General features: G+C 46.1%; 1 protein-coding gene across 1 annotated transcript in view; it reads left to right on the top strand.

Moving 5' to 3' along the window:
- The window catches only part of CHN2 (chimerin 2), a 261,880-nt gene extending 246,569 nt beyond the window's left edge, over nucleotides 1–15,311 (top strand). Inside the window, exons 9-13 of the mRNA XM_037041231.1 lie at nucleotides 2,946–3,119; nucleotides 6,868–6,945; nucleotides 9,153–9,290; nucleotides 10,905–11,010; nucleotides 13,536–15,311. Coding sequence (XP_036897126.1) covers nucleotides 2,946–3,119; nucleotides 6,868–6,945; nucleotides 9,153–9,290; nucleotides 10,905–11,010; nucleotides 13,536–13,707 — 668 coding nt within the window. The 3' untranslated portion in view covers nucleotides 13,708–15,311. The remainder of the gene's footprint in view (nucleotides 1–2,945; nucleotides 3,120–6,867; nucleotides 6,946–9,152; nucleotides 9,291–10,904; nucleotides 11,011–13,535) is intronic.
- Nucleotides 15,312–15,709: the final 398 nt, after the last annotated feature.

Genomic DNA, 15,709 nt, shown 5'->3' with positions numbered 1-15,709 from the left:
ATAAAATAAGCTAATGGCAATACGTTGCTGTGATCTGTTTTCCCGTGCGGCCCATTTTGGTTCACTGGATCATGGGACCTTAAATCTCTTCTCTGCTCAAAAGGGGAAACTTTAGCTCCCACTGAGTAGCTACAGCAATCACCCACTGGTGGGGAGGCCTGCCAGGTGCAGGCAGGTGCTGGTGCGGATCAGTTCATTAGCTCCGACTGCCCCCGTGCCTCATCCGTGAGACAAGCGCTGGACGAGGCTCAAGCAGTCCTGCCCCAAACACTCCAGATACCCGATGAACACAAAAGACTTCTGACCCAGAGTTACAAAGAGTTACCTCCAGCTCAACCCCTGAGCAAAGCGGGTTGAAATCCTCTGTGGTCATTAGTTCAGCCTGCCTGATTACACCTGCCCGAAATATCCCTAATTGTTGGCATTATCCAATTTCAGCAAGAAATTGGTCCAAAGTCAATATTATGAAAACAGAAGTCTGAGATTTGGATTAGCTATGAACAGCAACTTCTACTGGGATAAAGGGGTTTGAGTTTGTTGTTTTTTTTTAATAAAACATATAATGAGGCTAAGGCCTCCCATGTAGCCTCGCATTTCCTCTGAGCAGCAGTAAAGCCTGAAAACTGATCATCAAAGTTTAGAGGAACAAGCATTGCCTGTCACCTCTCCGTATTTGACATGTTTTAGACATTTGTAAAAGAAACACACTTTGTAGCATATGGAATTGTATGAATTTGCAAAGTCTGAATATTCTTGTTATAAAACATCTTCATTTTAATAAAATATCAGTATTTAATTCAACATAAACACACTGTTGCTTCAGATCTTAAAATGAAGTTTCTAAGGAAATTTAAAATTGAATTATGTATATAATCCAGCATTTTCACTTCTGTGTATGTACCCCAAAGAACTAAAAGTGGGCATTCAAACAGATATTTGCACACCCGTGTCTACAGCAGCCTTTTCCACGATAGCCCAGAGATGGACACAGTCCAGGTGCCCACCGATGGGTGAGAGGAGAAACAAGATGTAGAATGTCCATATAATGGAACACTAGAGGAAATTCCGTCATATGTTATAATACGCATGACCCTTAAGGACATTATGCTGAGTGGAACGAGTCAGAAAAGGTCAAATACTGTGTGATTCCACTGATGTGAGATATCCAAATGGTCAAATTAAGAGAGAGAAGGTAGAATGTGGTTACTAGGGTCTCGGGGAAGAAGGGCTTGGGAGTCAGTGTTTAATGGCTACAGGATTTCAGTTTTGGGAGATGAAGAAAGGTTTGGAGTTGGAGGCTGGTGGTGTTTGCACACAGCGTGAAGGTACTTAATACCACCAAACTGTCCCCTTAAAAATGGTTGAAATGGTGACCATCCTGTTATGTGTATTTTACCCCAATTTTTAAAAGTTGTCTTAAATGAAGTTTGTAGAAATATAGTAAAAAATAATGAGATAACTTAAGAACAGCTAAGCAGATATCATTGCATGCTCTATCACCATGTTGGCTATTTCTCTGATTGGATTCTCATGCACACTGTCCATCACACCTCAGACTTTACCTACAGTAACTAACCTGGTCCTCACGATAACCCTGGGGGTGGGTGCCGTTCTTATCCTCCTTGTATAAAAAAGGGTCCGGCTCTTGTTTCATAAAAAAATGGGGTCCAAACAAGAAAACCGACCCATTCTATTTAGTTAAGTGGGCCCAAATTTATGTCTACGAAATAGACCCACCAAAATGTTACTGAAGTTGTTTTTGAGCTTTGGTGAAGTTCACGTGCTGATAAAGCAAAGATGAATTAGAACTGGCTTTTCCTTTGGAAGGAGGGCACACAGAGGGAGCTCAGCTATTATGGTTCTATGGAAATCAGCTAATGAGTTTCAAAAATCATTTTTTGGTGATTTTACAAGTTTAGCTCCTCTCACCTCTTTGGTGTGGTTAAGCGCTTTTTTACGAAGCAGCCGATTGCAGTATCTATCGTGTGTGCAGGATACATTTACGAGTGTACAGGAATGTATGTGGCTATTACTGGTATTCTCTATCCAAAGAAAAACAAAGAACGTTAGAAGGCACTGTGAACATGCAGCACATCAACTTCGAATGACTGCAGTATTAATTTTTACCTCCTGGAATGTAGACGGTGCCTTGTTACTGTGAGAGAAATTCCGTAGGCAGATCCCGACGGCCATTGGGGCTCCGCAGTGCTTGCCATGTGTTCGCTGAACCCCAGAGCACCTTTTCAGCCATGGGCCTGAATTGGAGCTTTATAAATAATGACTTTAATACTCACGTTACATGGCATTGTTCGACATTGTAAACCCTCAGGAACTCCCACTGGTGTCCACTCACCGGTGGTTAGATATTATTTCTACTCACAGGTGTCAAAATAAGATGAGTAGAAGGAAAATGGTGGCCCTGAGTGTCTATGAGGAGGAGGGGAGAGAGAATTGCAGGCCTCTTCCCAGGGAAGGGCAAGGAGAGGCTCACAGTCACAGGTCACCCAGAGAGAGACATCTTGTCCCCCATGAGAGCAGCATCAAGGACTTGAGGGAAACAGCCCAGCAAACATCCTAGGTGACCTTTGTAAGCCAACACTAGGTCTGGGAATTCACACTCAAAAGCCCACCTGTGGACCAAGAGATTCCAGTCCCCATAGGGAAAAAATGTACCAACAACCTAGCTGATCACCAAAACCATCTCGGTGAGGTTTGGGTCCAGCAGCAGAGAGAGCTTAATGAGGACAACACAATTGTGTAAATGTTGCATGAGTAGAGACAGATGCCACACTCACCTTGGGGACAGGATCCGCTCTGAGTTGGGGGATTGCTGCAGAGATACGGCAAACCCTGGGTGTTTTCACTTCTATTTTTGGTGACGTATAGTTTGTGTTGGGCTTCAGCAAAAGGGCCGGGCAAGTCTAATGTGGCCTCTCTGTTTCTAGACTGTGGATTGAATGTGCACAAACAGTGTTCCAAGCACGTTCCCAATGACTGTCAACCCGACCTCAAGAGGATCAAGAAGGTGTACTGCTGCGACCTCACAACCCTGGTGAAGGCTCACAACACTCAGAGGCCCATGGTGGTAGACATCTGCATTCGAGAAATTGAAGCAAGAGGTTTGGAAAAGACTCCCTAATTACCCTGATTTTATGTTCACAGTTGCCAAGGAAACTGGATGATAATCGCTAAATTGCCTTTCCACTATTGATGTTGGGAAAGTGGCCCACACAGGCGCACAAGCACAGGGGTGTGTGTGTGTGCACGCCCGCACAAACTAAATCACTTTCTGCGTCATGCATAAGCCATTCATGCATGCGTTCAACACATGCTTGCTAAGCATCTCTCATGTGCCACACATTTGGAACATAAAAGTCACAGTTCTCACCTCCAAGAAATTCACACTATGGTGTGTGGAATCAGAGGGGCAAATAAGTAATGTGCGGGTGCATGCATTTAATCACCACGGAGTCCCACGGGAAATGTCTGCCTTCCCTGTGGACAATTCAGAAAGGGTTTATGGCAGAGAAGAGATTTGAATTGAGTCTTAAAAGGCGCTCCTATTCAGTAAGTAAAGAAACTGTGGATCAGCAATACATTTCCTACCATAGTATTGGTTCTCTTTATTTCAAGGAGAGTTAAAAGATTAAAAATATCTACACCTCCAAAGATCAAGGAGGCAATGAAGATAGAAACATTTTGAAGAAAAGGTTCTTTATGTTACATGTGAGTCATCTTTCCTTCCTTGGCGCTTGGTTTGGCCACTCTTCAGCCCTTATAGTATCGAAATGTTCAGAGATACGGTGGATCAAGCCTGGCTGGGGAGAGCTTGGATCACTGCACATAACTTGGAAAATTGGACTGGGTAAAAAGCCCAAAGGCCATAACCGTTTCTACCATATATGTGCTCTGCTGTAGTTGGGGCCCATTATTGCATCCAGATTGGCTTACTGTATTCTGCAGGTATTTATGCCTCGGCCAACCATCCCAATCTTTCAAAAACAAAATAAAAAAGGACATTTTAGCTTGGTATCCCAGGAATTTTAGAGGCAGGAGATTATTCCCTTTTCCATGCGGGATGAAAACTATAGTTATTCTGTTCCTTTGAAACTTGCTCCTTTCATCTCAGATGGTAAGAAATATGACTGCTGTGGCCATCAGTGCTTAGTGGGTGCTTCGGGGTGTGGCGAGGTATTCAGGCCAGGGCTGAGCCGGGCCAGAGCTGAGGAGGGGGCCCTGCCTCCGGATGGGAGGACGAGGAAAGCAGCCCGAGGTCCTGCTGTTTAGAAGGCTCTGCAAGTTGGGGTCAGATCCCCAGCCCCTCCGGAGCCTCGGATCAAGGCCATGCTTCTCTGGAAAAGCTGGGATCTGGGATCATCCCATAGGGATCCTTGTCAGAGGTGACCGATAATCTGAGCAAAGGAACCACCATGTCTGCTGCCTTATGTGTCCACTGGGGGGTAAAGAGCACTACGCACAACCAGTCCAAGACCCATAATAGCACAAATTAGGAATGTGTGCCAAGGAGTCACAGCAAAGGGGTCGGAGCTGCAGGCATTAGCTCCATGTGAGTAGAACCAGAGACGGGGCTGGAAGAAAGTCACATGACACTTCCATTCCCAGCTTGGTTGCCACCACTGCCAACCTCTGACCCCACCTTCCATCCGTAGCAAATGCCTTCGTGTTGTCCTCATGCTCTTTTACGGCCATCTGTTTCGGCATGATGTGGTAGAATGGAAAGATCGTGGACTTGATGTTAGGATCCCAGCCCTGTCTCATAGTAGCTGTTATATGACCTGGGGCAAGTCACTTACTCCACTTGAATACCTGTTTCCTCACCTACAAAGTGAACAGAATCACTCATACAACCTAAGGTGACTGGAGGATTAAATGAGTTGACCCATATTAATGACCTAGTACAGGACCCAACATACAGGACTCAACCTGTTTTATTTCTTTTTGCCTTTTCTTGGAATGACCAACTCCCCTAACCCTGCCCCCAAACCTGTCTGTCTGACCAACTCACTCACCCCGTGCGCTATCACCAGGATCCCGAATAACAGTGGCTTCAGCAGGATAAAAATCTATTTCTCTCCCACTAACAGTCCGGGGCTGGAGGGGCAGCTCTCCAGGGGCTGGCTTCCCCAAGGCTTCCACGGTCTCATCCACCTTCCAGCCAATGACAGAAAGGCATGCTCTCTCCCCTCAAGCACACAACGCAGGTCTGTCTACTCACTTCTGCTCTCTTCACGTCGCCAGAAATTAGTGGCCATTGCAATAATGTTGTTCTAAAAATCAAAGGTTTTATTACACCAGAGGAATGGGGGGACTGATACTGGAAGGAGAGCCGACAGCCCCTGCTGCTCCAGCAAACGCCGTTCCTCCTTCGTGACTCCCTTCCTAAATGGCTCCTCACTGAGACCTCCCCGGGGCCCCTTCTGCCAGCAGGCCGGGCCAGGGTTCACTGCGCTGTGCTCCCACGTGCCCCCACATGCTCACCTCTGTTGCAGTGCAGGTGACAACCATACTGGGGGGCACTTACCTGCCCCACCAACCAGAACAGGTTCACCCAAGCGCTCATGTTGTGAGCCAACTCAGTTGATCAGTGGCAGTGACCTGGACCACTGTACTGAGGGGAATCCTGGGGCTGAATGAGGCTGAGTGGGCCAAAGAGCAGCTAAGGTCAGGTGATTATGTCTCTGGTGGTCCCAGGACAGAGAAGGGGCGGCATGTCTGCCTGCATTTGTTGTCTTGGATGCAGACTGCAGACAGTCCCTCCTACGACAGACAGTATACCTGATAAACGTGTGCCTAATGAAACACAGGAATGCATGCTGGCCATGGGGAGTTGGACACAATGTACTACCACAGCAGTCCAAGCTCTGCATTTGCTTGTTTTGCTGTAGCTACAGTTTGGTAGCTTGTTTTACATACTGGGCCTCAAATCTAGTCCCCTATTCCTTCTGATGCTTTTGGGACCCTTGCTAGGCCTTTGCACATATTTTAATGAATCAGTAAAATCTAGCAGAATCTACATCCTTTTCTTCTGTAGCGATCAAGTTTCCAGAATCACTCATTAGAATTTTATTTTCCTGCATCTGATCATTTATTGAAGGTATAACAATTAAATCAATCATATTTAAACATTTAACATATCATATTTATGAGTAAACATAAAAAGCTATGCATTTGGATTTTTTGTTTTGTATTTTTCAATTACAGTTGGCATTCAATATTATATTAGTCTTGGATGTACAGCACAGTGACTAGATACTTATAAAATTTATGAAGTGACCCCCCCCAATAGTCTAGTACCTCACCTGGCACCACACATAGTTATGACAATATTATTGACTATATTCCTTAGGCTATACTTTACATCCCTGTGACCATTTTGGAATTGTAAAAGGCTGCACAATTAGGCTTGCTTCAACAAAATCAGAGTACTATGTGTTGCCCACATGCACACACTGATGAGTGTGCCCATACCGTATGGCACATGGACTGAGATGATGCTGGCGAGAAAGCAGGCAGCTTTCTGAAGCATGAAATCGCGCCCAGCAGTCTGATGAGCCAAAAGCAGGAGGCTGATGAGAATCGTAAACACGGGCTCGCCTTGCCAAGCTGGGCAGGAAGAAGGCCAGGTCACTGAGCTCCCCACTGCTGCACAGGCTAACGAAGACAGACGTGCTCGGAAGCGGGGACGGACGAGTCCACGTTCTGATGTTACAGAGAGTGTGTAATAGAGGAGAGCGCTGATGATGTCAGCTCACTTCCTGAGAACGCACAGGGTAGATATGAAATTAGTGTCCTTTTCAGATGTTCCAGAAAAATAAAGTTAACGTCTCTCTGTCTGTTATTTAACAGGATTAAAGTCAGAAGGTCTTTACAGAGTCTCCGGGTTCACCGAGCACATCGAGGACGTCAAAATGGCGTTTGACAGAGGTGGGCTTACCCTTCCTTGAAGGCCAGGTGACTGACCCTTCGTGCCTTCTCTTTTGGAGCCAGATGGTAATCCTGCTGGGCCTGAGGTTCAGGGCTACTGAGAGCTGTTCTTCAGGGTGCCAAGGAGTAATGGTTTACGCATCTTCTAGTTCGCTTTCTCTCTGGGGAAGATTTTTGGTTGTTTTTTTTTTTAATGTGGACAAGTGAGCACACAAGGAAATTAGTTTAAGATACTGCTTGAGTGAATGGGCAGCCAGCATTTGGTGCATTAAGATTCTTGAATTGTGCTCTGGCTGGGTGTCGCATTTGATAGGAGCTTTATGCCATTCATCAAAAGTTTGCAGGTTTGATCCCTGGTCAGGGCACATGCCTAGATTGCAGGTTTGATCCCTGGTTAGGGCTCATATAGGAGGCAACCAATCCATGGGTCGATGTTTCTCTCTCTCTCTCTCTCTCCATCTCTCCTCCCCTTGTTGTCCCCGCTTCTCTCTCTAAAATCAATAACCATATCCTCAGGTGAGAATTTTTTAAAATTATTTTTTAAAAGATTCTTGAGTTAGTAGTCCACCATTATGATCAGTCCACATGGCATAGGGGTGCCCTCTGTGCCCCCCTCTCAGGGCCCAAGTGACTCTCCTCCTCCCAAAGAGCCTGGGGAAGGGGGTGGGGTGCCCCACACAGGGAAGTCAGGGGAGCCAGTAGAGGTTCAGGAGGTGATTCCTTTTGCTTTTTATGATGATGTCATTCACTCTCTAGGCCATATTATCTCTTGGGGAGTTGTTAGAAATACAGATCACTCTCTGGGGACTCATTCAGAAAACTGGATGAGCCTGAAATTCTGTGTTTCTAATGAATAATCCAATTCATACCAGTGCAGCCAGTCGAGGGACGGAACCCAAGCCCACCAGGCAGAACCTCCACTCTCTAGGCTAGTAGACAAGGTCCCTGGTCCTCTGCCTGCCTTCTCTGTTCAAGCTCATGGCCGGTTCCTCCTCCCTGCGTCCTTACGCTTGTATTTCAAGCGACACTGAAATACATCGCACCAGTCCTCATGAACAAGGACCTCGGCCCACGTGGCTCTGTCCATCTAGAATGTGTTCACTGCTCTGCCTGGCAATCACTCCCTGTTAATCAGGTGTCACCTCGTCATTCCTCTTTCACAAATCCTGCCTGATCACCCCAAGCTGACCCAAGAGTGCCATTCCCTTTCCTATGCACCACCCCCCCCGTTTCCACATGTCTCCAGCATTGCAGTCTTCCAATGTCCTCGTCATTGTTGAGTCGCGTGCCCGATTCCCGATCCGACTGGATCTATTTAGAGGGAGTATGCCTTTCCTTCTTTGACTCACTGAGGCTTATCACTGCCTGGCGCACGGCAGACCCTCAATGAATGTTTGCTAAATGTGCAAATGGGATCATATGGCGTATCTGCCGCACTCTTACGCTTTCTGTACCTCAGATTTTTTATTCTCGGAACCAAATTGCCTGAGGCATTTGTTCTCTCTTTCAATTTATCAAAGAAAATGTTAATAGTCCCTATATGATAGAAACCAAAAAACATTATAGTACGTGCCAATTAAATTGGACTGATATTTACTAATGGTAAAGTGAAAAGTCAAAAATGTCTTGAGAACACCCGCAAAAATGGGTAAGGGATGTATCGTTCATTACCTATGCACAAGGCAAGGTCAGAGTTTCCCACACTAAAGTCTGAGGGGCCAGGGAGGAAGAACCAAGCTAAAAGAAACTTCAGTAAGCCTGAAAGAAACAATGGAAATGGGAGATATTCAACAATTATTATGTGTGTATCCTCTCCAAGTCCAAGTCCAAAGAACAGGGGGAACTATCTAACAGCCTCTTGATTATTTTATTACAAATCTAGTTGTTACTATATTGTTACGAATCTGGACACAATCCTGAGTATGAATTTTGTACTAAATTTCTATTTAGCACATTAACAGGGCCTGGAACCCAAAGAGTCACTCGGAGTCTGTGTCACTACCCTTTTGGCTACACGGACCCTCTGACGCCAAAGTGCCCTCAGCAAACCTCTTTTTGTGACTTCCTGCATCTCAGTGATAGCAGAAGCCATCAGCTGAGACGTGGAAAGGAGCATTCATCGTCAGATTTTTTTTTCCTTTCTGGGCATGCTTTAATGTGGTAAAATAAGATCCTAATTAGGAGCTGGACCACTGGCTGTCTTTCAGATGGTGAGAAGGCAGACATATCTGCCAGCACCTACCCGGACATCAACATCATCACCGGAGCCCTCAAACTGTACTTCAGAGACCTGCCCATTCCCATCATCACCTACGACACCTATTCCAAATTCATAGACGCCGCGAGTAAGTCTCGGGAACTAATGTTTTACCTGTATTACATTTTTAAGTACAACGCTCTTCCATGCAAGCAAATTAAAACCCAGACCTGTTTCAATTATTATGTGAGCCGCTTGCTTTGCCAGGTACAGGCACCATGGTGCCATGATCAGAAAAGCAGGCCTCGTGCCCCAGCAGGTTGACCCAGCGCCAGGACAGCTCTGCTGAGGGGGCACTGGAGGCCGGGCAGCTCTGTGTCTCCCCGTCCTTCCCTCTGGGCTGGGAACCAGCACGGGACGGCCTGTGCTGCTCTGTGCGGAAGGCAAGAATGTTTCTGTCGTGAAAACAAATCAGACGTTCTCCAGGGAGGACCGCAGGGATTCTCAGCCATCCTTTAGGTAGCGTCCTGTTGCCAGTCGATAAAAGCCGTGCCCCGAGTTTGGCTCATGGGTGCTGATCAAAGTTAATAACAGGCCAGGAATATAGAATATCAAGTACTATGCTAGGAACTCTCACAGATGTCTTCAGTTTAATCTACCTGATGAAGCAAATGTTATTATAATCCCATTTCACAGAAGAGGAGAGCGAGGCTCACAGGTCCAGGAACATCAGCCCCGGTCGTCCTCCAGCCCACGGCTGCTCATTCTGTGTTTGGCACCCAGGCCCACTGTTGTCAAGAGAGAGGACTGTCGTGGGGAAGGGGCAGGGCTAGGCAGAGTGCACTTTGCCTTGGAACATAGTGAGAAAGGGGTTCAGATGTGGGGGTGCATGACACAGATGTCTAGCTCACTTTGAGGAAGTTTCATAAAAACATGATCTTGAAAGGTGTGTGTTACTAAATGTAGTAATGAGTCAGGGAAATGCGCAGGCAGGCTGGGAGCTTTGCAGACGCACTTTGCAAAAGAGGTGTGGGGGCCTCCTGGGAAGAGCATTCCTTTTCTTCCTGGGTCCTGGTGGTTCTGCATAGAGAAGGTTCTAGCAGCAGACTGCCCTCCACCCCAGGAGGAATTATGAGAGAGCTTTCTTTGGGCGCCTTTCAGAGACCTAAACAGCAGAAGTCTGCATGCATCCTTCCACGGTCCAGGTGCCTAGTACCTACTTCCCAACCTGGACCCTATACCAGGGTTAACCATGCAACACTTTGGCGAAAAGTGCCATTAATGCAGACTGACTTTGGCTCATCAGCAGTGCCCTTGCCTTGGAAAGTTACTCAGTTCTGTAAGCCTGCCAGGAGAGACTTATTTGACAACTTCAAGGAAATGCTCCTGACTGAGATCTGGCTTAAATGAAAGCTTGTGATGGTGAGATTTCTGGCACATCCACCACTGAGAAGAAGCTGGCCAAAGCCCAGTTCCTGCATGTGCCACTGGTACGCATGTGCAGGCTGCAGGGTCCTGGAGGACAGGGACCGTGCCCAGCCTCCTGCCACCCACCCAGTGGGCATTCAGTATGCACATGGTTCCCAGCCTCACACCCCTTCTGGAGCGAGGCAGGATGCCAATTCATACTCTAAGTGAAATGTTGCCCGAAATTGCATGAACTTACTAGATGTCCCCTCCATCTGTAGCCTAACCTCTTACTTCTCCGTAAACTTTAATGCCACGGGGCTGCACTGATATTCCTGATGTGTGATCTTCCCAGAAATCTCCAGTGCAGATGAGAGGCTGGAAGCCGTCCATGAAGTTCTGATGCTGCTGCCTCCCGCCCACTACGAGACCCTCCGGTACCTGATGATCCACCTCAAGAAGTAAGCCCGCACCTCCTTGACACCGCCTCTTCGGCAAACCCGCTGCCCCGGGCAGGGAATGCTTTGGGAAATGTCGCAACCTTCCTCTCCACCCTGCGGAGTAGACAGCCACTCCCTCATTCCAGGCCAGCCCCATTCCCCACAGCTAGGACGTTCACTCCTGTGTTAGGGCCCTCATGCCCCAGGAGAGGTTGCTAACACTTAGGGACCTTGAACAGCTTAAACAGCAGATGGGAAGGGGCAACGTGAGGCCAGGATTGAAACCCAGGCTGTCTGATCCAGCGCCCATGGGTGGATGCTACCTCCGTATCTGCATCACCTTCCTCCCACAGAGCCCAGCCCGCTGTGTTCTGTCCTCCCGTCGCTGCCCGCTCCCCGGTCCCAGACTCCCGAGACCGCCTTCCCTCTGGGCAAGTGCATTCCCACCCTAACATCTTTTTTACCTGTCACCAAGGAACAAATTGCCCTGAAGCTTAGCAGCTTCAAACAATGAGCACTTATTATTTCGAAGTCTCTGTGATCCGAAATCCAGAGGTGGCTCAGCTGGGTGCCTCTGGTTCAAGGTCCAGCAGGAGGTCAAAGTCAAACCGACAGCCAGGCTGCAGCCTCATCTGAAGGGTTGACTGGGGGAACAGCCACTTCCACGCTCACTCATGTGGTTGTTGGCAGGATCCGGTTCCTCTGAGGCTGTCGGACTGGTGTGGGGCGGGGGGGTTCTCCCATTCTCACCAACTATTCTTGGAATCCACCCTCAGTTGCCTGCCATGTGGTGCTCCCTGTTGCAGGCAACTCACAACACGGCAGATGGCTTCCCTCACAGCAAACAAGCACGAGCATCCTATTGCTTTTGCTATATTCTACTTACTAGATGCAGGCCCTAGGAAAGGGGGTACCCTTACTTACCCCCTAGGGAGGCAGAGATCAAGGGAGGGACATCTCAGATGGGGTGTCAGCCACAGAGGACTAAAGAGAATATCTGCATGAGAGCTCATAGGGCAGATGGACATGTCTCAGTGTTTCAGGCCACTGGCAGCTTTACCACACATATGTAATGAGGGCAGTGCATTGGTCTTCCAGGCGTTGGGTGGGTCAGGGCCCTTCTGTGTGCCGCCTTCTATGTTTTTGCAAGATAAAACAGACTGAACGTTGTCTACACGGACTGACTGTCAGATCCATTCAGTCAGCGAAAGGAAGCAGGTCGAGAATGCTCTGTAAACATTAGGTTTTTTTCCTGCCTTATACAACATAGAAACACTGTTGCATGAATTCAGATTGGTTCAGCTCAGAAGATTTCTATTTTGATTAATTTACTGAATTTAAGAAGACAAGTAATTTTTGGATAAGTAATAGACTGAATGTCAGCCTGGTTTTTAATTAGCTATTAATTATTTTTTTCAGTGTCCAGTAACTATTGTAGTTTGGGAGGCAAAGTATCATTATCAGGGAAAAAAACAGCTGGTGTGTCCCGGCTAAATCTTAAATGCCAACGATCTAGCGTTTTTATTTTGGAGGGTTTGCGAGTCTCACTCGCAGGGTTTAGCCAGGCGTGGCACCTGACCTAATGGGGAGAGGTGAGCAGTTTTAGCGAAGAATGTCTGTGTTCCTACCTCCTTCTTCTCTGTACAACATTCAGATATGCCAGTTGAGTGGCACCTTCCTAAAATACTGCTAAATGACTCGTCTTAATTAACTCTGAGAGACCTAAACATGCTTTACCGTACTTTTTTCATCTTTAAAGAACCTACTCCCTTTTAGATCTGTTATAAACATCCTAAAAACCTACGTTTCTTTTAAAGCAAGAATCTGGAAGATTGTAATTTTGTTCCACTAGAAGGTATCTGGCTAACTTTAGAATCTGAATTTCATTCTTGAAGGCTTTGCCATTCTTGTCTGAATGTTGAAATGGTGATTTTCAATTCCAACAAAAAATTACGGCTCCAGACCCCATCCTATGGGAACTAGAAATAATGTCCAACTCCTTTCCTGTTTGGCTGCATGCCAGCCACCCACCCTATCCTGTGATAATGGCCTGGTTGTCCCTAAACTTATGGCAGCCCTGTTCTATAAGAAACCTTCCTCCTTCAGCCGTGCCCCTGACAGCAGACAGGGAGTCTGCCCTCCGCTCCCAGAAAACCAGAAGGAAGCACAGAGAGTGAAAGTGGCTTCCTTCCCGGCCTAGACTAAACTCTCTGTGCACTACGGGTCTGCCCCTTCAGATCAGTGTTCTCGCCATGACAGTTTCACATTTATTTGATGAGAAGGACTGATTTTCTCACTTTTAAGGTTGGGTTTATATCAGGTTCACTTTAGTAATTCATTTGCACTGGCCGAGACATTGTCCACAATTAAAAAAGAAAAATCAGAAAAGTATCTTTTTAAAAATACTTCTCTGTAATTCTGATTCTCAATTTTGTTTCACAATGTCCCAAACCAGAGAAGTTCTTATGGGCACCGGTCCACATAATCAGCACATAAATTTGTCCCCAAGTCAATGAGATGTCTCTGTGTATATGTTTGTTTTGCAGGGTGACACAGAATGAAAAGGACAATTTCATGAATGCTGAAAACCTGGGCATCGTGTTTGGGCCCACCCTGATGAGGCCCCCCGAGGACAGCATGCTGACCACGCTCCATGACATGCGGTACCAAAAGCTGATTGTGCAGATTTTAATAGAAAACGAAGATGTTTTGTTTTAATCCACCAGGAAAATGAGCCGAATAGCCTCCGCCCCACAGAAGTCCAGAAGGCTAAAGGAACAAAAACTTTTCTTGCACTTGATTTGTTTTCCAAACAAGTGACAGAATTTCCTGGACCGCAGTGGATGGCCGAATCGCTACTGTGTCTCATAGACACTTGCCGCCTCCACATGGGGTCAAGGGCAAGGGTAAGCAAAAGCGCTCCCCTGGGGTTTTGCTGTGCCTCGTATGTATGTCTGTTTTGCTGGAAGAGTGATGAATAAATCTTTCTTTAACTTATTAAAAAAAACAGTGTAGACCTTTAAACTTCAGTCTTATCAGTAATAAAAGGGAAATTGATTCATAGAGGTACTTGATATGGTTATACATTTCCCACTTACGAAAAGAAGACAATTCTATATGTTCAATGTTAAATGAAACTTATATTGTAAAATGTATTTTTATTTTAGCTGCAAGAATGTTACTTTATTTTAGCAAATAGAGCTCAATGCAGCGCATTGATTATTGCCCTGTGTACCTTGTCCTGCCTTCTCTCTGTGGTCCCTGGAAGAGTTTACCACGAATGCAGTATTATCTTGACATACCTCTGTCCTGATCAGTGCTTTTCGACGATGCTTCATCTGCCACCTGTGTCCCCGCTTTTGACAGTTTTTGCTGTTAGGCACTGGCATTTTGCTATCATACGGCATATGTTTATAGCAATTGTAGAGTGGTCCGAGACATCACAGATTTTCTTTCCGCCAACATTTTGTAAAGTCCCAGAGTCTCTTTGGGATTGGTTACAGTCTTTTCTTATTATGTGTGTATGTCCCAGAATACACAGAATGTGGTCATTTTACATAAAATAATTTGGGAACACTGGCTGTATCTGGGTGGCAGAAAAAGTTAGCATTTTTCTCTATTCTGCTGCTGCCAGGTTGTATTTTGGCCACATTTCTGTATTTATAAAGAGCAAACGTGCAGAATAATCGTTGATATTTTTCATTTTTGTTTCATAAATAAGCCTGTTTTTAAAAGTAAGAACGAGTAAGTTTGGTTTTGATGAATATGCGTTCCTCTTTGATAAAAGCAGCTCTGTATGGATAATAATTTAATATGATTTTATTACTACACTTCTGATCAGTTCTATTTATCTTAGCATGAGCTTTTCACACCAAGATTTCTATATTTTGTAACATAGGTGAAATATTTAAAACATCAAAAGCTGTAAATCTAGGTTTCTTTTGCCTTCAACCCAGCTGCAAGGCCTTCTCCCCGACTGTCTGAGATGGTTTCTGTAGCTGCTCACCAGTCTTGTTTTGGAGTGACCAGAAGAAAAGTCCTGTGTGACACGGGGGTTGAAGGGAGATGCAGCACGACTGTCCTGAGGGTCCCAGGACTCTGCAGATAAACTCCAGGGGCACATGGGGGTCAAGGTGCTTCTGCCGGTCCCTGCTATGAGGGCTCCTCCCAGCTGTACAGGTTTGTTTGTTGTAGCTTGAGTACTTCTTGATACTGTCAAAAATTATCTGGAAATGGTTTTATTTTGTCAAGTGAATAATACTTTGTAATTTATGATAGTGTAAATGAAAGGAAAAGCATTAAATGGATTAAATTCTTCTGTCTATCATTTCGGAGTATGCATGAGAAATCAGAGGTGGGCAGTGGTGGGAGTGAAGGGCGTGAGGATGGTCTGAGAATGTTGCTCCCAGATGAATTTTGACAATAAGGCGTCCACTCTCACCCAAACACAGCAAGTTTTTGACACTGGCTGTATCTGGGTGGCAGAAAAAGCTAGCATTTTTCTGCCACAAACACCCCACTGAGTCCCCAGCTCGCTGTCCCACTCCCTCCGCCAGCTTCCTCCCACAGAGATGGCCCACCTGCACTTCCTGTACCACTGGTCACATTTATGTCATTCACTGAGAGATTTTGAGCAGATCACTCTAGGCCACTTGCAGGAGAACAGAACAAAAGTTTTAGAGCTAGAAAGACTCAAGTTCAAACCCCAGCTCTGCCTGTT

This window comes from Sturnira hondurensis, unplaced genomic scaffold (assembly GCF_014824575.4).
Source record: "Sturnira hondurensis isolate 20B ecotype Veracruz unplaced genomic scaffold, ASM1482457v3 Scaffold0002840, whole genome shotgun sequence".
Taxonomy (NCBI): Eukaryota; Metazoa; Chordata; class Mammalia; order Chiroptera; family Phyllostomidae; genus Sturnira; species Sturnira hondurensis.
The sequence above is the reverse complement of the archived record's forward strand: the minus strand, read 5'-3'. Positions and strand labels throughout refer to the sequence as shown.